General features: G+C 37.7%; 1 protein-coding gene across 1 annotated transcript in view; it reads left to right on the top strand.

Moving 5' to 3' along the window:
- DNAH9 (dynein axonemal heavy chain 9) overlaps positions 1-27,006 on the top strand; it is a 221,432-nt gene that overhangs the window by 120,528 nt on the left and 73,898 nt on the right. The window contains exons 49-54 of the mRNA XM_026696149.2: positions 188-448; positions 12,222-12,647; positions 16,806-16,925; positions 19,765-19,953; positions 22,999-23,234; positions 26,466-26,588. Of these exons, the coding sequence (XP_026551934.2) occupies positions 188-448; positions 12,222-12,647; positions 16,806-16,925; positions 19,765-19,953; positions 22,999-23,234; positions 26,466-26,588 (1,355 nt within the window). The remainder of the gene's footprint in view (positions 1-187; positions 449-12,221; positions 12,648-16,805; positions 16,926-19,764; positions 19,954-22,998; positions 23,235-26,465; positions 26,589-27,006) is intronic.

The following is a 27,006-nucleotide window of genomic DNA, read 5'->3' on the forward strand; positions in this document are numbered from 1 at the left end:
TACAATACTAAGACGCCTTAGTATTTTTTAAGTTACCTTTATAGTATTATAATGCATTAAATTATTCGCTGCTACAGTATTGGTTTTAGAAAACATCTATTCTTTTTCACTTGAACCTTGCGTCCGTGTGTACGTGTGTGTGTGTGTGCAAAGGTTCCTGACTGGCTTCTCTTTGCCTTTGCTCCAGGTAGATGATTTGAAGGCCAAACTGGCAGCTCAGGAGGTGGAGCTGAAACAGAAGAATGAAGATGCCGACCAGCTGATTCAGGTGGTGGGCACTGAGACCGAGAAAGTCAGTAAGGAGAAGGCCATTGCTGATGAGGAGGAGCAGAAGGTGGCCTTGATTACTGAGGAGGTGCAGCAGAAACAGAAGGACTGTGAGAAAGATTTGGCACAAGCTGAACCTGCCCTTGCTGCTGCCCAGCAAGCCCTGAACACATTGAATAAGGTACTTAAGGAGGGTGGAGTGATGTTTCCTAATATCCCACTTACCTAGGAAGATCTCTGCACTCATACAGGGAGAGCCATACCTTCATATCCCATGTTTTCCTTCACTTATGGTGACTAATTGATGTAAAAGAAAGCACGAAGAAGGGAATTGCCTCTCTTTAGTATTGAATTACAAACTTGTCCTTAGTTCAGAAAAAAAACAAACCTGCTTTGGTTTCATAGGTAGTCCTCAACTTACAATCACAGTTTCTGTGGCTAAGCAATGTGCTTGTTAAGTGAGTCGGGCCTGATTTTAGAACCTTTTTGTTGCCGTGGTTGTTAAATGAATAACTGCAGTTGTTGAGAGAGTCACGCAATCATTAAGAGAATCCAACTTTCCCCATTGATTGTGATTGTTGGAAGCCAACTGGGAAGCTTGCAAATGGTGATCACATGACCCCAGGTTGTTGCAACTAACAGAAATACATGATGGTTGCCAAGCACTCAGGTTTTGATGATGTGACAACAGGGATGCTATGATGGTCTTAAGTATCTCACGACCAGCTGTAAGTCACTTTTTTCAGTGCTGATATAATTTCAAACGGTCACTAAGTGAGGTCAAGGACCATCTGTAATCATCATTCTTCATGTTCATGGACTTAACATTTAAAGCTGGACTTTTCAATATGCATTTGAATTGATTTATGTACTTTGTGACATTTAGTAGCAACCCTTTAGCTTAACGGCATCGCTTGCAAATTTTCATAACATAAAATGCAGAGAGCTAGGGTTGCATGTGTCTCCATCCCAATGGAAACCCAGTTTTTAGATGCTGATTTTGTTTCCCATTCACACCTTTCTTTGTGAATTGTCAGTGAAAGATCTTAATTCCACATTGCGTACCTCTACATGGATTCATAGTCTTGAACTCAAGACCCATTCAACAGGATGAGTTTTACTCCTCAACTTGACACAGTACACATAAGCGAACCTGTTTTTAACCACTGATTCATTTTTTTGTGAAACAGTAAAGACAACTTAGCATGATAAGCAACTCGAACGTGAACTTGTTGAACCTAAGAAGCAATTCTGTAAAGCACAAACAGCTCCTGTGACCTTTCCTTTGCAGAAAGCAGGCAGTGCGGGCAAGATGCAGCCACCTACATCGCCTTCCTGTTAGCAAGACTGACTCATGAGCTCCAGGCACTGAAAGGCATGATACATGATTGAGGGCTGCAGTCTGCAAACTCCACTGAGAGTGAATTCTTGTTAGAAATGGAAGTTGTGTGACATCATGCTGGAGAAGCTGTAAGATGTCAAAGGAATTGAATGGCAAAGGGAGGAACAGGGAGGGAGAGCAGCGACAGAAATGCTGAATGACTGAGCAGGGTTTTAGATAGCTAATGGGTGGGAAGGCTCTGGGCCACTTGGAAGATTTCTGAGGACCACAGCTGAAAAACTACTGGTGTGAGGTAATCTAGTGGGCATGTAAACAGACGCTTCATTGTAGAAATTGGAATGGAATCAGCAGTCTACAACTTTTTCAGCTTTGCAGCTGGGGAGAAGAGGCTGGTTCTGCATGAGTGACATGCGTGCAGCTCCATTTGCACAAGAGGCGAGTACACACGCAATTGCTTGCACAAATGGAGCTGTGTGCACATGCGCTTGCCCACCCATTGCACACGTAAATGGAGCCGCACATGTGTGCTCGGCTGCCACTTCCGTGGTCCAGTTCTGAACAGTTCATGGCCCTGTGGTTGGGGATCTAGATAACTCTTCCCAAAACTAAGCTATCAAATGGATCTTGCTTTAAAATTAGGGAGTCCATTTGGAAAAAAATGTTGCAAATATGACTTGAAATTTGAGGATCATTTCACATCAGTAAGCTACTTCAGCCAACAATAGGGAGAGGAGGTGGTTTGAAAGTTGTTACTTTATAGTGGGCTTAATATGGTTGGTGTGGGGAAGTTCCTTAAGCCAATGTTGATATTCTATTAGCTGTTCATCAGCTGAATTGTTCCCTGATTGTGTTATGAGTCAGCTTAACTGCCCCTCCCTAAAAACCCAGGCAGCTGAGAAACAAATACACCAACAAAAAGAGGTGGCAACTAAGCAGAAGTACGAAACAGTGGCAATTTCCCATTTGCTTCTGTACAACATCTCATTAAGGTAAGATTAATGGGAAGCCTGAAGCTTCCCTGGAGACAAGGTGGCAGCATTTGCAGACACTAAACGCCACATGCTCCTTCTCACCTGCATCAGAGAGTTTAGCCCATCAATTGACATGAATGATTGGCTGTGGATGTGTGTTTATTCATAAGTTTCAGCCAGTAATCCAGATCTAGTATCCTTGTGCTTTTTAATGAAGCAGCACCAGGGGAAAGTATCAGCATTGTTTTTTTAACTAAAAGTAATGAAAAATACAGGTTGTCAGGAAGGGAGAAGGGACGGAGGTAATGAAATAGATTGCTTGGACTTAGCTTTCAATTGCTTAGCATGCAGTTGTACTGCTATCTAATAAATTTAATCATAACTAATGGAATCAACTGCTACCTGTGTGGAATAGTTTCTCGTTAATGCTCTGATGCTTTGTATAACAGTTTTTTTTAAAAAAAAGATTGCCTACCTCATATTCTCACCTGGCTTTTATACCTTGCTGGTTTATGGGAATCTGTATCCTGCTGCAGATACTTTCTTGGCTAAAAGAATTAATGCCAAAATGAAAACATTTTTGGACTATTAGAGTTATTAGCTGATTTCAGCCTTTTAGGCCCATATTGGATATCTGGATGATGCTCTTAGAAGTTCAAGATAAAGTCAAGAAGACAATGCTTGATAGACATTCTAGGACTGGAATACTGTTGCTTTTTCCCAGGCAGATGGGGATCACAGCTACATAATTTTCAGCCCTCATGTTTATTTATTCATAACTGAATGATATTAAGGGAGAAAACAAACACAAATCCTTACTAGCAAATTTAATTGAAATGTCAAGAAACATGGACAGCCCCAGATTACAGAAAGGCATCCACTATGCAGGAACTCCCAGACCAGACCAGACCAGACCAACCCAACCCAACCAACCCAACCCAACCCAACCCAACCCATTAAACCAAATGAAACCAAACCAAACCAAACCAAACCAACCAAACCAAACCAAACCAAACAAACCAATCAAACCCAACCCAACCCAACCCAACCAAACCAAACCAAGGCATCAGGAATTTTCTGACCACAAAAAGGATTATCATTAAGCATAAATGTAAGACTGAGTTACAAAAATTGAGGCCCAGTTCAATGTTTTAACAAATAGATTGTACAATAGGGACACTGAAATTTAGGGTCCAAAAGCGGTCAGAGCAATAGAACAAAATATCTGCGACAAGGGCTCTCTTCTGAGGGAAGACAGACACAAAATAGCAGTTAAGAAGTTCTTGCTTTTCACCATCCCCGTTGCAGCCTCTCCACTTTGATTTATTATTTCTGACAAACTCAAATTCTTTCTTTCTTTCTTTTTACATTGGTATCCCTTGCAAATCTCAGCTCATTCTGAGCTGTAACATTTTTCACACAGTTTCTACAGGCTTTGGAGATTATTTGTAGTCTTTATTTATGATATGCTTTTTTCCATGTCTTAGGCATGCCCCCCGCCCCTTTGCAGTGTTTTTAGAGAGTTCTTCATGTATCCACATTGGCTTATTATATTTTCCCCATTTTTTAAAAATAGGAATTGTTTGCAGTGGATCTTCAGTATCTGATTTCTTAGAATGTCCTATTATTCCTGGTTACTTTTCTCCTTCAGGGTTTGAAGCCGCTGGATTTGAAATAGCTTCCCTCTGAATTTTCAGAATTTACTGTTCTAATATCCACTATGCAGATCTGACTCTCTTCCCTTCCTCCTCCAATCTGATGTCACAATTTTGAGGATAATATTTTCCCACAGGGTGGCAGTCACATTTACTTCCTCACCCAATTTTTTTCCCCTCTTGGTGAGATTTAGATCCAGGGCAGCAGAACCCTTTGTTCTTCCTTCCACCTTCTGACAAATTAAGTTGTTGTCAAGAAAGAGAATAATTTGTTGGCAAATCCCCAGCAGATGTCAGGATAACTGAACCTCCCATTAGTACTACTGCATGCCTTTTTGAAAGATTGGCCAACTGATGCAGAAAGACCTCATCTGTTCTTCTGCCTGCCCAGGTGGTCTATAATAAATTCTCACAGTAGGATTACCTTCCCCCACCTCTTTTATTCTAACCTAAATACCTACTGTGCTCTGATTCACATATTTCTGTACAAGGATATGTTTTTTCTTTATATACATACATGCAACTCCCCTTCCCTCTTCTTTTAGATTGGTTCCTTCTGTTGCTATGTGCCAATCATGAATACCATCATACCTGGCATCTTATTTGTCTTCTCAAAGTAGGATTTCTAGTTCTCCTGTTTATTTCACCTACTCTGGAGAGGTTGGTATAGGAACACTTGAATACCACCAACTGGTGTCCCACAAAAGTCTGGTCCCCAATGAGGCCTTCTCATTCCTCTTTCATGTTCTCTTTTCTTGGCCCCAGTATTAGACTGCTTGTTTGTTTTGAGTTTTTGCCAAGCTCCCCCTTTTATTATGGTCTGATCCCACCTTGATGAGAATGGCAAGCTGCCTGATAAGCCTTTTCCCTGTTTGGTTTTTATATCCAGTCACTTTCCTGGAGTCCTTTATGAACGGAGTGTAGGCCATTGTCTGGAGCATAGAGTTTTCTTAACAACATTTGCATAGCCAATTGTGTATTTCGGTTTCCTCTTTGAAACATTATTTTTGATTTTTCACTGGAAAGATAACAATCCATCCCCCTTGGCTTGTGTAATTTACAGAAAAGCACCTTGCACATGTTACATCTTAATCTTACTTTAATAAGTCCTAGTTTCCCAGCTGGAACTTGAATGTCCAAAGAACATTAGTAAAAAAATGTGATTCCTCCTCCTCTTCTCCCTCCCCACCCCAAAATATGTCTCTCCTCCTGCACTTCTGAATGGGCACCACAGCATCAAACAACTATCAGAGATGCTCTATCTAAGCGTAGCTTTATTTGTATTTCAAAAGACAGAAGCAATATAGAATTATCAGAGAAACAGAATACAAAGCAATGGTGAATAATAAAGGAGAAGGATGTAAATCTTTTTAGCTTTATGATTTAGAAAATATAATGAATTCAAATTCACATCTTAGTTATAGTGGCATCTGTTGGGGAGGAAGCATAAGGAGAGACATGGGAAGTCAAGGTGATAACAGCATCATTGTCACATCAAAGCGAGTCCCACTCTTGATCTCCTTAGGCCATGATGTTGCACATAAGTCCAAAAGGGCAGACATTTTCATTCTGTCTATACCTGCAACAGCTTGAAATGCTGCAGATGAGCCATCTTTTAAAGCAGGGGTGTCAAACTCGTGGCCCACAGGCCGGATGTGTCACGTGCTGGCCATGTCCATGCCTGGTTTAGTGAAGAGAGAAAAAGTTGTGCTATGTAACACTTCCGGTTGTAAGGCTTCGGCGGCGGCAGGAATCCGCTTCTCTGCGGGTCCCTGCTGTGCTCGCCGTCAAGGTACCCCCGATCCAACTGGATTTTGGGGTTGTCGCTACCCTGAAGGGGCAGCGGAAGACAGAGGAGATCCGAGCAGGGGTCTGGGGACATCGCACCCCCCTTCCCCAGCCGGCTAGACTCCTTTTTCCCGAGATGGATGAGCGGCTGTCTCGGCAGCCATAAAGGATTCTTCAACCGGACAAGTTCGTGCAGGAGGAAGACTTAGAAGGAGAAGTTTTCTTGGCTAAACCACGACATGATGTTATTTTTAAAACACCCTGGAAACCTGACTTTGGATTGATTCATTTGTTTCCAAAAGAATTTGTAACATCGGCGAAAGTGCTGAAGGAAAGCTCACTCCCCCTCCCTACGGAGAAAGCAAAGGAGCACAGAAAAACTTGCTCTTTAAAGGTAAAAATAAGCTCTTTGTTATAAGTGGGAAGGGGAGGACTAAAAAAAATTTTTTTTTTCTAAACTTTGCTGGAGGAGACGCCTTGAAGATTACAAGACCATTAATTAATGGAAATACGGCTTTTAAAATATATCTGGGATTTTGCCTCTGGAGAAAAAACTGTAAAGAGAAGAAGAGGAAAAAAGTTTTGTTTGTTTGGATTGTTTGATAACTTTGACATTTGGAAATTACTTCAAGATTGAAAGCATCTGGGTTGTTGTTGTTGTTGTTTTTTAAAAAAAACTTATAATGGTACCACCGGTTGAACTGAAAATGGAATATGAAAAATTAAAAGAAAGACAACAAAGCGGCAAGGATTCTCTGGGAGCTGCCTTCCATTTTTTAGAAATGGCGGTTTCTATGTACCAGCAAACACTGGAGGAAGGAGAAGGAGAAGAAGAAGAAGAAAAGGAAGAAGCCATCTTTAATGGACTAAAAAGTTTGATTAAGAAAGAAAATGGGAAGGGAGGAAGGGAAAAGGAGAATTTAAGATTTAATAAAACAACCAAGAAAAAGAAAAATAGGATGAAAAGAAGGTACAATGTTAGAAAGCAATTGAAAAGAGAATTACAACAGAGAGGGAAACTTAAAAAGGGGGAGAGGAGAGGAGGGGGCAAAAAGACCAGATTGGAGAAGAAAGGGAGGGAAAAAGAAAAAAAAAGCCACGGGTTAGGACAAGATTTTTTTAAAAAAAGTTTTTTCTTTAGAGATGAAGGATGATAGATAGCTTATAATTAAAGAAGATTCTGCAAGAGTGCATAAGATAGTATTGTAGTATTTGTATTTGGAACAGTTTATTGGATTATTTAATGAAATATTAATGTTTAATAATGATGGATGTTGATATTTGATTAAATATTAGGAGACTTGTTAAATGATTAATGCTTAGTTAAAGTTTAATTTGTTAGTGTTTTAATATTATTATAACTTTAGTATTTTATTTTTTCTATTCTAAAACAATGTACTTATTAGAATTAGAATTAGAATAGAAATTATATATTTAATTATACTATAAGTTTGTTATTCTTTCATTTTAAGATTTAATATGTAGAAGGTACTAAGCAGAATCAGAATGGAAATTATGTATTATTTTAAGTTTTATTTTAGGAGAAGGCGTCATACTTCAAAAGCGATTACAGGGGAAATTTTTTGTTAAAGGGAAGAGATACATAGATGTTTGGTAAAGAACGGACAAAAGACATAAGTATAATGACTTTGAAATAAGATGAAATAAATAAAATATAATTAAGAGAGTGAAAAGATGGGAGAAGTTATATAGAAAATACAAAATGGTTAATAAGATATGAAGGGTATATAAGGTGGGCATGAATTTGATTTAGGTCTGTCAAAAAAGATGTAACCTGGGGCCAAGTCACTTTTCAAAAGAAGTTTTTTATGTTTAGTGTGTGGATTATCTATGTTTGATTCTAAATTAATAAAATCTTGGAGAAATGAAATTAAAGGGAGAGAAATTGGGAAAAGATATGTATAAATGATAACTAAGGAGGTTTTTTTTTTTCTCCAATATTTTGCTTTAAGTGTGATAATGTGGAAGCATGTTTTAAAGAATAATGCTTTGTTTGTCTTGTTGAGGTTTATGGGTAGTTCTTGGAAAGGAGGTTTTATACTTCGATGTGTTATGTTTTGTTTGTCTTGAAAAATCAATAAAACTTGTTTAAAAAAAAAAAGTTGTGCTATGTTGTGATGACGCTGTTATTACACAAGTTCGACACCCCTGCTCTAGAGGTTTTAAAGCAGGATGGACACATTTGTGGTAGATAAAGCTATCAATGCTACCTCCAAGTCCAAAGGTGAGGGAAGCCTGCTGCCTTCATGGGCTTCCTAGTATTTTCTAATTGACCGGGGGATGAAAGGGGTTGTAGAGGATGCTCCAAATCCTACTACCTTCAGACGTAGACAAAGTGAAATGAATCAAGCAATGGCAGCAGTCTCTAAGATCCTGGGCTTAGATCAGTAATTCTGTGAAGCTCTACATCTAACATGTCTGGTGAATATGGGAAGTCCCACAGTGAAAACCATTTGACTAGCATTGTTAAATTACTCCTCTGCCTGAAATAGAGTTGTGTGGGTGGAAAATCTAGGCCTATTACAAGTACATGTTGAAATGTATCTCAGCTAAATCCTTCTGGCAATGTCACTCTTAAACAAAAGTTGGGGTGATTTATCTGCCGGTGGAATCTACCTGGAGCTGAAATACTTTCATTTATTTTCTAGCAAGGAACAGTGACATCTGTGTTAGGACCACAAAGACAGCAGTTTGCTATATTTCTGATTTTGTTAATTTATCATCCAGGTGGATTAACAATATGAATGTGTACATGCTAGCAGCAACACCTTTGGTACCAGCTGCAGTATGCAACAGCTGTATCACAGAAAGAGCCTTTCATATTGCAATGTGGCATTCATTTACAGTTTTGTACAAGAGATGGTTCTTTACACATGTCTGTAACTTTAAGCATACAGCCATTTGAAAACTAAATGAATATCCACTGCAGCTAGACCTGAATGGAAGGCTTTACCTTCTCACAGATTTAAGTCAATGTGCAACAAAGTTCTAGGTGAGCACTGAATTCACACACTGTGAAGTGGTTTATTCAGTTTTGATTGTGTGCTTTTGTCTGTTTTGGAAAATTGCAGTGGATAATTTCTACTTCTACTGATTTCTAGCCAATCCCTATATCCAGATCAGAGGAGGCATAGATTTCACTCAGTTCAGCTAGCAAAACTATAACGTGTTTTTTATTTATTAAATGAGAGGGAGGGAGGGAAAGAGAGACACAGAGAGATATGATTAGCAAGCAATGTATGTATTATCTATATATCAAAAGGCACAGAACCTTGCAGAACCACTGAAAACAATAGTGTGGGAAATTAGCATGGATAGTCCCAAAGGAATGGCTTTTGTTTGTTCTTCATTTAAATATTTTATATACAGAGAAATAGCAGAATAGAGAAGGAAATTAGACATCAAGTGATCCTTCCTTTATTCTGCTCCATGAAGGAACAATTTGATGGATGAGGGTTGATGCATCCAACAGCCTAAACTAGCAGTGCATTTTTTACTTGAAATGTTGTTCCTCTAACCTGCTTTTTAAAAACATCTAAATGTTTGCATGTGTTGTCATGATAGATACTATTATTTTCTATCTCAATGTATTTTTCATTATTATTTCATTTTATTGACAAAGAACTGAAACGGATTAACCCAAGATCACCCAGAAATCCATATGAGTTGATGAAATATCAGAGCTTGGGTCCAATGCTCTGACCATAATTCTTTAAAATAATTTAGACAAATTCTTGGGCAATGAATTTACCTAAACTAGCTTCTCCACTATGGTATCCAAGTAGATATACTGGGACTTCAGATTCATGAATATTTAGCATTGGCTGAGAATGATGGACCTTGGGTGAATTGTCTTCCATTTTAAATATTGTTCAATGCACTGTTCATATTATTACTCTGTTAAAAGTTCACTCAGGTGTTCTTAAATTGAAAATTGCTGACGAGGTGAGAAGAGGGAAAAGAATTTATGCTGACATTGACCCTAACCAATCAATGCAATAGCCTCCAGGCTCATGGTGAAAACAACATGCCCTGCTTGTCCAAATTATTACAAATCAGTATCTTGCAGTATCCATACTATTCAGATATGTATGACTGTCTACAGTTCTTACCCCGATTCTGTTAGGATTGGGGTAGGTTATTAATAAGGTAAAATAACAGACAAACGAATCTAGCAAGCAAGTTCAGAATGGGGATTGTTATATTCTTCAGCTGGCTGCATGGGTACTATGCATCCATTTGAAAACTTCAGCATTTGATTAACAGAACAGTTAAGGGTGGATGGAATCACTATGAAATTGATATACAGTTAACCTGAAAACTGTAGTCAGAGCAGGTAAAGGTTCTTCATCAGACCAGCGAGAGGCACTGAAGTTCAGTTCTGCGTCCTTTGCTCTTGTAGATAATTCTATTAATGACTTGGATGAAAGAAGTGCCAGAAATAATTATTAGGTAGCGCTGGATAGCTTATACCCCAGAAGACAGAAATAATAACTTTGATAAGTTAGTAAAATAGTCTGAATAAAGCAGGAAGAAATTTGAGTCAAATGATATACTCAACTTAAGAAATAGGAATTAAACACACAGAGATAGGATGGACTTCAATGCTTCAGTGGCTTCTTCTAATTCTATGACTTTGATTTCCTTCCAGACTCTTTAACAACCTACCCTGGCACTCAGTTCCAAAGCAGGTTTTTTTTAATGGATTTCATAATTTTTTTAAAAAACAAACAAATGTTCTTTATCAATGTCCATTGATTATCAGAGTAAGAATCCTTGTGTAGAGTGACATTTGCTCTGCCAGGTTTCTTATGTCTGTTGAATGGAGGTATATTATGTGCATTTCTTCTTGGTTTGATGTGATAGTATTTGCTCATAATAGCTGGTCCATACTATTGGTTTTAAAAATCTGCATGCTCTTAAGTTTGCTGTTGTCAGTCCCATGATGGGTGGTGGGTAGGGTTCTGCTTTGGAACTTGCCATTGTGTGACAGAAGAGGTCTTACACAAGCCATTTCCAGCTAAATGTTTCTTTTTAGTTGCTTTAGGGAAACACTATATGTGTCATGTTCCGATATTGAAATGATAAGCTCTTTTTAATAGCTTGACTGGAGTTAATGAAAATCAGGAATCAACTGCATGATATGGACATAAAATTAGAGTTTTTACAATGGCTTCTTTGTCAGTATGTTGTATGATGAAGCTCTGACAAAGTTTCAGGGATACATATGTGTTTGAATACATGATACGTCAAACATTTGTTCTGTAATGGAAGAAGCTAAATGCACAAGTACAGCAAGAAAAGACTTTACAAAGAACTTGAGAACTTAGTCTGAGTACATTTAATTGTTATAGATTTCACAAGAAAGACTGAGCTTCAGTGCCCCTCACTGAAATCAGTGATATTTTAGCTTTGGCCAAGCATGGAGAATGGAATTCCTCCGTTTTGGAAATTCTAAGATACTTTTGAGTTCATCAGTCCATAATATCCTATTTGATTGTATGAAAATGGATTCAGAAGTCATAGTATGACATAGGTAATATTCTGATGTCTACATTCACGTAAAGGTTCTAGTTGTACTCAGTGACCGGTCAGTCAGCAAGATTGTTTTTATCAAAAGTACATGGGAATAGGCATGAGGCAGCTTCACTATGTAGCTTGTTGCTATTGATGCGTTATGATTGCAGCCACAGGGTACCATAATGGTGCTTCATGACCCAAATCACTTTAACTGATGCTGGCTAAAGATTCATGAGGCAGACATTTTTCTGAAAATGTTCAGTTAAGGTCCATGTTTAAACTCCTTCCACAGCTGCAGACATACATTGTATATTTCAGGCCAGGCTGATCTTTTCCTGGTTATGCTTATTTTTCCATATCATGTAAATCTGAAATCTAATTGGGCTTTTTCCGTGTCCTGCAATTTGGCTGAAAAGCCAAAGAAATGTGATTGGTTCTCACACTTAACAAGCAGTTAATGGCCCCAAGCCACTAGAGGGATTCATTGCTTTACAAAGCATGAGTCATAATATTTAAAATTCAGAGTGCCATCCCAGGCTTCAAAGCTTCTCTCTCTGATTAATAGCTCTAGAGGTTACTCCCATTACCAGAAAAGTAAAAAAGAAAACCGATTCATTTTCATCTCACAGGCTTGGTCTTTTTCTTCTCCCCTTTCAGACCAATCTGACGGAACTGAAGTCATTTGGATCGCCACCATCTGCTGTCAGCAATGTTACTGCTGCCGTGATGGTACTCATGGGTTCGGGTGGTAAGGTCCCCAAGGACAGGAGCTGGAAAGCAGCTAAGGTGGCCATGGCCAAGGTTGACAGCTTCCTAGACTCCTTGATTCACTTCAACAAAGAGAATATACATGAGAACAGCCTCCGAGCCTTGCAACCTTATCTTCAGGATACAACTTTCAACCCAGAACTGGTGGCATCCAAGTCCTATGCAGCTGCTGGGCTCTGTTCCTGGGTCATCAACATCGTGCGCTTTTACAATGTATACTGTGATGTCGAGCCCAAGCGTCAGGCTCTCAACAAAGCCAATGCTGAGCTTGCTAATGCCCAGGAAAAGCTGGCTAACATCAAGGCCAAAATTGCAGTAAGTCTGAATGCAAAAAAGCATCCTAGGAAATTAAGTGTAAAGTGAAATCAGCATTGCACCTTGAAATTCTTGGCATAGATTACTCTCTAGAGCCTTAAACACGGGCTTCTTGCATAATTAGCTGCTGTAGAAAACCACCCTGCGTTTTGCCTAAAGAAAGTACCACGGCTTACTTTAAAACTGGCTGGTGCCTGTACAGTAGTAGTATTAAAAAATATTTTTTTAAAATGATCATGCAGTAATCACTATGCAAGTTAAAAGGTTTCTGAGTAATTAAAATGCAGAGTAAAATGACCAGAAAAGTGGTGGCAATTGACCACTTGCAAAATTGCTTTGCCTTTTTTGGACTTAACATTTTAAATTCTTCAGATGCATCAGCCATAGTGAAAGTTTCAATTATTTGCAGCCTGAAGAGCAATTGGTGAGCAATCCCAAGTCTAGGTGATTGACTATTTAATGATACTTCAGGTTTTGCTGTAAGGTTTTTGGAAATTATTGCTGTAATAATTATAATTATACATATACATACATACATACATACATACATACATACATACGTACGTACGTGTGTGTGTGTGTGTGTGTGTGTGTGTTATGTATATGTATATGTATATGTATATATATGTAGGTCTAGGTGTGTTCGGGTCCCACTCGGCATCCTCAGGCTGGTGCTTTCGGCTTCGTTCCAGTGCAAGCAGTGCAACCTGAGAACACAATACAGAAGCCTGAGGATGGCAGATGAGCTTCTGCTGAAACGTTGCTACAACTTTAAAAGCACAACTATAATGACGTGGGAAAATACCCGAACAAAGCTGAATACCATATTTTTACATATATATATGTAAACACTAATTAATATATAGTATTAAGATTTATGTAATAGAAGGGAAAATCATGAAATATTTTCAGAGAGTTGGTTACTACTTTTGTTAATTTGGTGAGGAGGACTATGACTTGACTTTTTTTAAAAAAAATTAAACTAAGTCTATGTATTATAAACATCGTGACTTTTAAGAATTACATGATAGGCAGAAACCAATATACTCGTTCCAACTATGTTTGATAGTAGATTGTCTACTAGGCTGTTTACTTGTCAACCAGGCTAAGCAAAGCATTTGTGGCTGAATTTCAGCAGAATTGATATCCTTAATTGAACAGATCCTCCTCCTCCTCCCCAACTGAATCTTCCCTTCATATCTCCAAATCGGGTGCAGGAGATTAAAATTCTCTCTGAATCAGCTGGGGTGAATGTGATAGGGTGCAGAGGAAAGGTTAGGGAGAGCCCACCATTTGTATAACAACATAAATCCTTTCATGTGGTGCAAAAGTACCTCCTTCACAAATAAAAGTCCTGCTTAAAGAAGTCAGAAGCTCCATCAAGTTTTAAGACAGAGCTAATTTAAACTGTATGCTTGCATCTGTACAGTGGCCAAGCACACATACAGACACATGCACACACATACTTTTAGAAAGGGAGGAAGAACATTTGTTTTATAGAAATTGTAGCTTGGGATTTTAGGGACAATTCTTTTCATAGATCTAGTCGTTCCAAATGCTACTAACAAAGTACGTACCATTTTCAAATTCAAGTTTATTTCTCAAGTATTGTTCAAGCAGTATTAAAATGATTTAGAGGCACTTAACTTTAAGCTATTGGTGTAAAGGCTGATAAAAATCAATTGTTAACTTCTTTTGTCACAGGAGTAAAATAATTTGGGAGCACTCTGCTTTTGTTTTACAGTGAAGTAGCAAAAATGATCAATTAGAGTGATAAAGATTGGGAGACCCATTGTGAAAGCCATTTCTCAACCATTGAAACAAAGCTAATAGAGCTATTTTTGCATGAGCCTTTCCACTTGGCTTTCTAAATAACTCCCATGAGCAGTTTTGCTCACTTAGGCTATAAACAGTACTGATACATGCGCTGTTAGGCCTGGAATTTTATATCAATGGCCAGAAATCAGTACAAGATGCAAAGGACAATGTAACTTAACAAGCTACGCCTGCCAATATTTTATTTCTGTACAGCTATTAAAGCTATAAGATATCCCCAATTCCCTTGTATCTAACCCAATGGAAATGGAGGTAGAAATATTATGAAGTTAAGAATAGAAAAAAGGCAAAATAAGCTGTGTTGAATGCATACAGGTGAATGGTAGCTAGAGAGATGAAACTTTTTCCCAGAAGAGCACCTGATGTCCACCTGGATTGATGGTCACCGGATTCTACAGCAGTTGAGGAAACTTCTGTCTGATGGGGACATTTTGGCAACAAGTTGCTAGATGTTCAGCCCAGACTTGCAGCAATTCTGGTCCTCATAGTGAGGTTTTCCTCATGCTGTGCTCCCACAGTTTTCCATACCAGGAAAACAATTGCTTCTCACTTTCCTCTTGGGGACATACATAAATGTATAAAAGTGTATGCACCACCAAATGTATGCAAAGTTACATTAAAAATATACATATAAAGGTAAAGTATCAAAATGCACCTAAATGCAGGCACAGCAGCCAACTTTAAAGTACGATTTTCTTTTCCTAGCTGTGCCTCAATAAGGTCTGCCATAGCATTAGCGTTTAGTGATTATATTTTCATGGCTGGTAGAATTTCATGAATGGATTTTTTAAAAAATATTGTTTTTCCCTGAACTACCTATTAAACTACCCACTTTACAGATAGCTCTTTACAGTGATCATAACTGAGTCCAGCAACTCAGTCATTAAATGTTACAGTTGTTTAGCAGAAAATCACATAACCATGGCTTATGATTTTATTTCTGTCTTTGCAAGCTGATTACAAAGAACATGAAGGGTCATCATGTGACTTTGGAAAGTTGTGATTGGCTGTAAAGTTTTTTTTTAATTAAGCACCTCATAGCTTTGAATAGTCACAGTCAGTTGGTAAACAAAGACTACCTGTACTGCTTTTTAAACAGGTCCTCTGGTGCAGAAATCTACAACCTTGGCAACTTTAAGACGTGTGGATTTTAACTCAGAATTCCCCAGCCAGCAGCAGTTGTGGGAGTTGAAGTCTACAAGTCTTAAAGTTGCCAAGGTTGGAGATTCCTGCTTTGGTGTACTGTTCAATCATTTTTCCAGTCAGTTGAGGTAGATGGGTTTTATTTATTTATTTGGACTGTTTGAGAGCAGAGATGAACCTTTTTGAGGTGGAAGGAAAAAGGATAAACTACTACATAGGTGGACTTATGAAAAAAACAAATACAGCCCCCTCCACCCCCTCCACCCCCCACCCCCAATATCCAAGTAAATAAACACAAAAAATCCCAGGAGAAAAGTGGATATGGTAGTTCAGAGAAACAGAAAAAAATATAATAAAAAGGTTTCTGCTGGATTTCAAATGAGAGCAGTTCTGCATGTCAACCAAGTGTTTTATAACTGTGCTACTAGGAAAAGCCAGTAGTAGAAGCTGCAGCAGTCTTTACTGAGGCGAACTGAGAAACTGAGATGAGGGACAGATCCAAAGTACAGATGTTTGTTTCGAAGAAAATTAAAATCAGAAAGGAAACACTCTGCTAGAGAGAAGTTCCCTAAGAATGGGATCTAGCATGAGTCTGAAAGCTCAGAAGACTAAATTTCTGGTCCAAGTGACTGACCCAGATTGGATTCTGAAACATTATCCTTGGACAGGTATATGTGCCTTCATTCCATTAGTGAGAAGGGAAACTGGACAGCTACTTTTGAGTTGGCTTAAACCAACAAATACTATTTCAAACATAGAGCAAGAAAACACTGGCAGAAGTCACATTCATGGTGGGCAGGGGCAAGCTGAGGACAATGTTATCTTGTCCTCCAGAAGCAATTGATGGCCCATACTTATGATAGGGCAACCTGACAGTGCAGATAAGTACTAGTTGTCTGCTGTTAACAGTTCAACACATCTAGGTTTTAAATATCTATTCATAGTTGAATGGCCTTGTGGGTTACCTATGTCACTCTTCCCCATAAAGAGAATCCACTTGGTTGACTTATTTTATGAATGAAATTCTTCACTTTTTTTGAATCACCTCTTGAGCAAAAATTCCAGTGCTATCTAAATCCGAAGCTACAATGTGCTGGTGCATATATTGAGATTGTATTTCTTTATGATATTTATGCTGTGTGAAATGGCTTCCCCTTTCCCCTACTCCCCCAATTTTAGCATCTTAATGAAAATCTGGCAAGGTTGACAGCCAAATTTGAGAAGGCCACCATGGAGAAGCTGAAATGTCAGCAAGATGCAGAAGCCACTGAACATACCATCTCCCTTGCAAATCGCCTGGTGAGTATCATTGGCTGAAGCCTCCGGTGGGGTAGAAAGATTCTTGAAGTATGTCTTTCTTGGTCTGAATGGCTGGAAAGAAAACTAGAAGTGTTTGCAAGTCTGGAAAGTTTTAGGACTCCAAGTCTACATTAAGGATAAATATTTCTAAATTAAATCTACATGAGGGAGTAGTTTGGACTTCTATACTGTATGGTTTTTTGTGGGTAATTTTTCATTCTTTAGTACTGGCAAAGAGAAAATTAAAGAACTGCTAGGTTTTCCTACTTTTCCAATGAATTGGCATGCAGCAGAGCAGGAAAAAGACGATAGGGATCTAATCCATGAGAGTACATAAAAGCTTCAGCACTAATTATTTAAAGTGCATTAAAGATAGTGGAAATGCATTTAGTAGGAACGTAACAGTACTTCAGTGATGGCACATGCACCATATAGAAGCAATGGACAGATCTTCCTTGAAAATGATCACAAATATACAACCCTGCCTAACCTTCAAAGTGAGATGCAATAATTTCAATAGATTCTTTTCTCATATTTAATCATTTATACAAATATATGGCTAATTTTGTGATGCTTTTTAACAGCATGATAATCATGCATCAGCTCCAGCTGGCATGACAGGAAGGTTTTAATTTTTATTTGTAATGAGCATACAAGATTTTAAAAACCACTGTTCCATAGAATTTTGCAATAAGTCTCTTTCAGGTGTACAGTGCTATAACCTTGTATTATGCAAAAGATCAGACTTGCCTGATTAAGAAACAGCAAACAGCTTAAACTGTTGCCATTGGTTTTGCAGTTTTTTTCTGTCTTTCTGGTGATTTTCAATTTCTACTACTGTAACCCTCAAACTACTGGCAATGCAGTGTCCTCTAAATTTACCAAACAACTATAATTGAGGCTAGGATCAAAATTCATAGCTACAAGGGCATATAAAAACTACTGCTGCAGTCTACCAATTCTTTCCAGTCTGAACTTAAGGACTGCTTTTTAATGAAATGAAGCCAGTATAACTGCAAAGGCAATGGTTTAAGTGTTCTGTGAATTTCACTGTATGAGATTTAAGAGTATTCTACTTTATTTCCCTCATTATTTTTGAAATACTTCAAGATGCTTGAAGATATTCTAGTAAAATGTGTTATTAATGCAATGGAATTTACCCGCCACTAAAGCTCAGATTGGCTTTTTGCCATAAAGATGTCATGGAGAATTTAAGCTAGGTACATCCGTTCACAGTTTTCCTAATTAAATGTTGAACACAAAATGTCATATATTTGAATAGTACACTGTGAATAATTAACACAAGCACCAAGTATGAGATCTCCCCAATCATGACTTTCAGTACAAATCTTAGGTCATTGTGCATTTTTGTCAATAAACAAAGGCTAATGATTTTCACATTTGTGTTTATATTTATTTAGAGAGGAATGAGAGTTTAGGCTGCAACTATTGCAGAAGAGGTCAGTCACAGAAGAGCCAGTTAAAATTTGAAATCAGGAAAAAAGCAATAAGAATTAATTAGCATGGAAGGTGAACATGATTAAGATGAAGCTGTTAAAATTCAATTTTTCATTTTGTGGTCTGGTTGTAGACCCTTTTTTCTGTTTTAGACTTTATATATCATGTATCACTCTTTGTCCAGTCTGGCATGGAAACATGATTGATGCCCTTTTCCATTAATTTTGTCAAAATGACAGGGCACTTAGGTAGGGACAACCAGATGCCTTGGTCCACAATAAGTGGTACCAGACTTGGCAGTAGTACTTGTGAAAAGAATTTATTTAATCAGTTTATATTCTGCTCACCTCACTACCCAGAGTGACACTGGGTGGCTTACAGTACAATGCAACAAAAATAGAAATATAAAGACAACTATAAATATAGAAACACATAAAATTACAGGATGTCTGTGATTTGGGTATGCTGATAGACCAGAATTAAGCATAAGCACAGTGTGCTATAGCTGTGTCTTTCTGTTAAATATAAACATGGACAATTTTGAACATTATTCTGTTCAGCTTAATATATTTCTGATGAAATATGTACAGGTTAGTAAATGCTTATCTCTTTGGTTCAGAACTGGCATTTGAAGTCCCTTGGTTATTTGTCCATCTGGTTATCTGTTTGTAAGAAGACTCATACTTTACAACTGGTTAGGGGAACTAAGATCAACTTTGCATTTTGATACCCTAAATTGATATTTAGACATTCTGACTTTATGCATATGAAGGTGAGATACAGTCTGCTTTCTTTGGGTCAGTTCACCTCCCAGAAAGAAAGAATTTTAGTGGTCCAACAATACCTGTTATTCAGTCATAGCTATGGATAAAGACATGCCACCTTTTTTTTCCATTGAGAGATAGGAAGAGAAAAAGCTTTGATATTACTTCTTCCTTTTGAGTTGTAAATGTTCTATGCTAACTATGATTTTTATTTAACTCAAGTCCAGCCTAAAAAAAAGAAAAGTGTTTTCCAAGAGACAAAGGTACAGGAATTAAAATATACTATGTTCCTAAATTGCCCGACTCATCCCCTTTTATAACAGTGTGAAATAGATCCCCTAAGGGAGATTCAAAGAGTTCCAGTGGAGATGCAAGCTGTTTCCATAGCTTTCCAGCAAGTGTCTTGGCTATTTAAGGAGATACATATATTCTAAAATTGCTGCTTTAGTGTTGTTTAGGAATAGAAGATTATTGAAACCAAAAACTATCTCCCCTCTTCTTAAGCAATATTTGTTTCTCTACTCTTTCCACAATGATTCTTATGGTAGAAATTCCATTGATGTGTCAGACATGGAATCTGGTGAAGTCTAATTTCCTGTTTTGGTTTTTTTTTTTAGGTTGGGGGCCTGGCCTCTGAAAATGTGAGATGGGCTGATTCAGTAAGAGATTTCAAACTGCAAGAAAATGCATTGTGTGGTGATGTCTTATTGATTACTGCCTTTGTCTCCTACTTGGGTTATTTCAGCAAGAAATATAGACAAGACCTGATGGACCATGCATGGAAACCATACTTAAAGCAACTAAAAGTGAGAAGAAGGCAAATGTTATACATTATTTTCACATGACTCTTTTGAAAATGCCTTAGTTGCTGCTGTTGGCCAAGATGGTATTGGGAAATACTTCTTTAATTGCCAAAACTTGTTTTGAATTAATAGTTAGGGAGACTTTCCTTTTTACATAGGTTGTTTTCTCAGGGAATGAGGGGTCTTTCCTCATCTTCTTTTTTCCCTCTTTCTGGCTTCTATCCTTCATATTGTGACTTGATGCCAAAAGTAATATGTTGTTGCCATGTTGGGATTCATGGTCCATTCCCATCCTCCAGCTCCACCACACATGTGGAACGGGCCTCCCATGATGGCCAACCTGACTCTGGGTTAACTGTTTGTTAAATTACCCCTCCTGATATCAAAGTGCATCCTAGGTGCTGTGCTACAATGGAGAAATGGGAAACAGAGCAGCCAGCATGTGGGAAGGAGGAGGAGCAGGGAGAAGAAGCAGAGAAATCAACCTTCTCCTTCCCTTGTGCTGGCTGCTCCGTTTCCCATTTCTCCATTGCAGTGAAGCACAGTGCCCAGGATCCATTTTGATAGTGGGGTGGTGGGGGTAATTTAACAACTGGTTTGCCTGAACTGATGTGAACAAGCTGAATCCCACCACTGGCTGTTGCTCTTTGGGGGAAGACATGATGAACTGAAGATAGCTCTGCTAAAAGTGGACAAAAATAGCAGAATGAAATGATGGTGAGTATATTGGCTCTTTGCAGTTACTTTCTAGGTAAGGAGAGTAATTCAGATAGTCCACAAGTACTTCATACAGTTGTTCCTCATCAGAAGAGTGGCAGGTTTAGGAAAGATCTAAAAATTACAATTAGAACAGAAACATTGAAAATTAACATTAATACAGAGTGAAGCAAAATATTTTAATATTGGACATATTAAGGGATTTGTAACTAATGGACTCATAAGTTAATTTTCATAGTGTCTATTAAGTCAATTGCCTTAATAGAGACCCTGTTTAAAATATGTTATGAAAGAAGAACAAGTTTTACCTGACAATATTGCGACTGATCTGAAAGTACTTTTAAAACTAACAGGCTATAAGAATAATATGGAGAAAGCACCTATGCTGGACATGTAAAAGAAACTGACTGATCTTTTAATAATTAAAGGGAATATAGAAATAACAAACCAAAAATGTGAACTGGATAACTTTTTGATACTGGATGTAAAAAAAATAGGCTTGTTAAAGCTTTATAGAATTTTATGAGAAGGGACAAATAAACATTGAAAAAACCAAGTTCTAGGACATTATTCGAAGGTGAAAAGCTCAAGGTTATTAAAAATAAAAGGAAGGAATATAAAGTTGGTTTATTTGGCCAAGGTTGAAATTGATATACTGTTATCTCTGGTAATCCTGATAATGCTGCCCAGAGTTATCTTGTGGTAAGATGGGTGGCCAATAAATTTTACAAACCAACCAACCAACCTTAACATACTTTTGCTGATCAGGACTGAAATGATGAAGTTTTAAGGGTTATGGGAAGAAGAGATCATTTGTTGTATTTAAGAGAAGATAAGTTACTAAAATTGTTTATACTTGTGATGAAGGGAGAAAACATTTCTTTAGCTATTTCCTTTTTCTTTACTATATTTTTCTTTCTATTATTTTCTTTCCTGCCCCTTCTATTTTTTATTCTTTAATGTTTTAGTATATATTAGTTTGTACCTTTGAAATTGTAATTTTTAATAAAATTACTATTTTAATATCTTGTTATTGCAATGTGAAATCACATATTGATTGAAAAGATATGAAAGAACTTTAATGACTCTAGTCCCTAATATTCTAGCAGTGCTTGATTGGCTTCAATGTGGGCTGGCATGTAGGACTTGCATCTTCTCAGAACTGTGAATATTGCCTTGCAGCAGAACAGCAGATGTGTGAATGTGTTAATTACATTCTTCTAAAGAACAACTTGTAATGATAATCATATCTTTCTTTACCAAGTTGTCAGATTTGTCTGCTCCAGGCTTCATTCTTTGAGATTTCTGTGTCATTGACTGGTATCCGTGTACATAAAGGCAAAAGAAGAGGGCATTGGTTGCCTCCAGCCCACTAACTTTTGCTATATCTACAAAAAGTTAGTATAGCTATATAGTACACACTAACTTTCAGCTCACCTACTGAATATTTTAATCAAAATTGAAAAATACAAAATAACATGGGAATAAGAGAAAGATAGTCTAATTATTTCCCTTTGTAGGCTAATTCCTTTTTAATAACCAAGGGCAAACTGTCAAGCCCTTCCAGGAGGCCATTGCCACTGAATTTCTCCCATTGCTCAAGGAAGAAGCAGTACATGGATGGAGTCATTCTATGCTTCTTCCAACCACTGAAAACATACATTCCCTCAGCCCTAAACTGGATCTGATGATGAATCTGAGACCCATAGCTCATGAAAACCAGTGCCTCTTAATAAAATTCTTTAGCTGGAAAAGGTGCTACCAAATTTTTAACTTTTGGACACCATAAAATAACAGTTTCTCCCTCCTACAATGTCAGATGTCAAAGCTGGCTGATGCATTGTAAATATATATTATTGATGCCAAAATCTGGAAATAAGATCAGAGTGCAATTAGAACTCTATGCACAAGGACAGTTAATATAAGACTGCTGGTACATAAATTGACTATTTGACCTTATTGTTGTAGTTATCTATTAAGAGCAAGGAACAGTGTTATCTATGTTGTTGGTATGACAACATGAGGGACTTATGTTACTCCAGCTATTTCAGAGTCCTTCCATTTTCAAAAGGAGAAGCATGAGTATTTCTTGATGGGAGAAGCCACGGCAAGAAAACTTCTACCTTATTCTGTTTCATTGGAATAATAAGAAAAAGAAACCTATTGTTCTTAGATAAAAGTCACTAAAGAATGCTTTCTTGAACATTGTTACTTTCAGTGTCTTGGATGACAGTTTACATTATGACCAGATCACATGTGCTTTTTTGTGCATAGTTGAAATGCAGACTCATTATCTTTTGGCTGTAGGTGATAATGTTTTGATTGTCCCAGGTTGCAATTCCTGTCACTCCCTCTTTGGACCCTCTGAAGATGCTCACTGATGATGCTGACATAGCAGCTTGGCAAAATGAAAGTCTACCAGCTGATCGCATGTCTGTTGAAAATGCTACCATTCTCACCAACTGTGAGCGATGGCCACTCATGGTTGACCCCCAGCTGCAGGGTATCAAGTGGATAAAAACCAAGTATGGAGAAGACCTCAGAGTGACTCGGATTGGCCAGAAGGGGTGAGCAGGCATGATTAAACAAAACGGCAGGAAAATAATGGATTTGTTCAATAGTAGCCTCATAACTGGGGATCACGTTTGATGTACGTAGTTCCGATTGTGGGAGCCAACTATATTTTAAGAAAAAGCTCTCCAACTTGATGCTATATCAAACTTTTGGGCATTAACCTGCTTTGTTTACTCTAAAAATGACAGAAATTTCTTATCAAATGGGGAGGAACTTTGTAGAACTTGTCATGGTTGCTATAGAAACTTGAAACTGAATGGAGAATGAGAAGAAGGTACCAGCACGCTGTACGTCGCAGTGCTAGTGATTTAATCTCTGTTCTCTTTTTTCTGTAATTCAGATAAAGAAATAGAGGGATCCAGGCCTCTGAGAGACAAGGGTCTTCCAGACCTTTGTGAGTTCTCAAAGGAAGCTTATTAGTGTGAGGGTAGAAGTAATGCCTTGGTCCCCTGCTTAGAAGATTTCCTAACAAATTATCTTTGAGAAGATTTAAAAAGAATTCAAAGAGAGCAAATTCTGGCTGTTTTTATCTCCTATTTTATCTGTCCTAATGAAGAGGCCTGCCTTAGATGCATTGTCACAGATTTTAAAAATGCTGAAATCCAGACATTTTTACAGTTCTTAATTTTTATTTAACCAGTGCTGATAATTTTGCTAATAGGTTTTGTTGCTGTGAGTTTAGCTGGCTATTAGATACATCTGTATTAGCCTGGAAAAGTATTTTTGCCCTGTATCTCTCATGATTTATGGATATCCCCATCTTTCAGACAGTGGGTGTTGTTATATCTTATAAAAGAAACTCAAGATTAATGCTGTTCTTTTAACGGATAGGGTAAGCTAGGCAATGCTGTGATAGAATAGATTTTATTAAGGTAATCACTGATTGAAATAAGTTATAGTAGCCAAACTCAACTCAAAAAACAAAGAAAGAGTTAAAACATTTACTGCAATTTGTATGCTTTGTAAATCTGAAGAAAGCTCTAAGCACCTTCCAAAAGAATACAAACTTCAAAGCAAAATCAGGAATAGAACAAATATATGATTACAACATTGTGTAAAATAAAAAACAGCACAACTGTTTCCCCAGAGTAATACAGCAAATGTATTAATTAATGTACTGTTTATTACACTTGTATACTATCCAATTCCCAGTGACTCTAGGCAGCTAATAAAGTTAAAATAGAGCAAAAGAGAAATAAAATAATACTACAATAAAGACAAACAAAACATGGCATAACTAGGCAACAGTGAGAGACTCACCCACACTACTCAGAAGGGACTTCAACCACCTTAGCCTTGGCAAAGAACCAGATGTCCAAGGTTCTTTAAAACACTAGCAGGGCTGGCCACCGTCCAGATCACCATCCAGATCTTGAAGAAGAACCTCATTCCAAGGGACAGGCGTTGCAACTGAGTTTTGTGGGTTCCAACAGATGGCACATCGAAGGAACCTGGAATATGCCAATCCTGCAGGATCAAATTGGCTAGAAAGATAATGCTGAAGATAGATAGTGCCTCAAGTAACAAGGCCCTAAGCACAATTACTACTGCTTAGACTTTGCCAGAGAGGGTAATCAGAATGATTCTGTTTTTTAGTTTAGCATATAGTAGAATAAAGTTGTACCTAACATGAGGAAGTATATACGCACACAAACCAATAAAATATTTAGATTAAATAAAGTGTCTATTGGCATAACCAACCATTCAGAGATGAAACATGCATCTGGGCATCAAATATAAATATGCTGTATGTTAGATCTTCAATGTTGCTCATTCAGGACAAAGGATTACCACCACAAAGGGGAAAATGCTTAATTCAAATAACCAATGTAGTTTTTAAACAAGTTAAGGAATATATACTACACAATCTACAAAAATAAAAGCTCCCAGTAGGAAGATGAAGTTATAAAAATTAACTAGTCAACTCACATATTTTTTTATTAAATGCCTTCAAGTAAATCATTCCACTGTTTAAAAATTGTGCAGTATATTGCCAGATTTGATTTAATAAAGGGGTACTTAGGGGTAAGGAATAACATTGGAACCTAGTAGTTACCATTTGAGAGGGAATTGTTAAGTCAGCATAGATCAAATTGCAAGGTCATCAAGAGGATGTTGACTTGAAAAGGCAGGAGAAAAATAATCTAGAACTTAAATCTTGGAATGTAGGCTTGTTTCTGTTTCTGTAGGGAGCCAGTTTTCTGAATGTGTATGGCTTCTTCCTAGTCAGTAACAAAAAGATAAATTTAGTCTGTTGTGCCTGGGAGCCTTCTGTCTTCTGAACAAGGGATTAAGATTGGAAGATTTATAGCCAAACTTGGTATAAAGCCTGAATTTTAGTGGTTCATAATGATTAAAAGTCATAGTTGAAGAGCCGTACCCAAATTCTCTCTCCTGGCTGAAATAGTTATTTATTTACAGCCATTGGTGAACTTTTTAAAACATAACATTAGTATTCTTTCTTCAGTCTCCTTGCCTAATTTAAACAGTTATGCTTCTGTTATTTATAACTATATACTCAGACTATCAGGGTTCAGGGAATCTCAATTTGCTGTTTGGAGGGAGAGGGAGACAATACATTAATAGGATAAAGCTATTTTATGTAACCTAGCATTTTCCAGGAGTACTGAAACCAGAGGTGGTATTCAGCAGGTTCTGACCAGTTCTGGAGAGCTGGTAGTGGAAATTTTGAGTAGTTTGGCAAATACCACCTCTGACTGGAGATTTTACAGTCTCCTTCCCCTGCCACACTCACCGTGTCACACCCCCAGAACATGTAGTAATTTTTTTTGAATCCCACCACTGACTGAAACTATTATCCTCAGAATTCCCAGTCATCATGGAATCCCAGAACATCTGGAACTCACCAGGGGCTCTTGTTATAGAAGCCTGGATTTTTATGTTCTTAAAAAAGATAATGCATGGAAAAAACTTAGGCACCTCTCTATTAAAAAAAAGGCTTTGGTTCCAGTTACTTTCTAAGTCTCTTGAATTTTGCAAAACCCAATTTTTTGAGGAACCGAAGTATTGTTCTATCTGGCAATCCACTTTCCTTAAGTAAGAATATAACAATAAATACCTAGAGCAGGTCATTGGTCTGCCTCATTCATGATCACCAACTCTTCCCCATCTACACCTTTAGTAATGATTTCATCCTTCTCTTTACTCTGGGAGTTTCTCAAGGTTTTCCTTAATGCGTATCATCCTGATGCCGTATTTCTTAGGTATCTGGACATTGTGGAACAAGCTCTTGCTGCTGGAGAAGTTGTTCTGATTGAGAACTTGGAAGAATCCGTTGATCCAGTGTTAGGTCCATTGCTGGGGCGAGAGACAATAAAAAAAGGAAGGTGAGATGATAGTGAACGACCGGGTTCTATAGCCATCATCCTCTGAAAGATGCGTATGACATCTGTTATCCTCCCCACCCTAAGGCCTAAGATAACAGTATCAGGGTTCAAAAACTTTTCTGAAGCCCTCAAAATTGCAAAACTATTTTGCACAACCAGCGTAATGGATAGATTTAATATTTATCGATTCGATTTATATCCTACCTTTCAACCGGGAACTCAAACTGGTATTCATAACCCTCCTTTCTCCTCATTTTTCTTGTAAATAGTTTGGGCTAACAGACAGAGGTTGGCCCAAACTCTCCCAGTGAGCTCCTGTAGTCCAATACCTTAACCCACTATGGCACACTGATGGATTTGATTTAACTTAATTGGCATAAATTATAGGAGCTGCTGCATAGTACATTTTGTTCCTTTC

Source organism: Pseudonaja textilis, chromosome 2 (assembly GCF_049901715.1).
Source record: "Pseudonaja textilis isolate UNSWEBS1 chromosome 2, rPseTex1.2, whole genome shotgun sequence".
Lineage (NCBI taxonomy): Eukaryota > Metazoa > Chordata > Lepidosauria > Squamata > Elapidae > Pseudonaja > Pseudonaja textilis.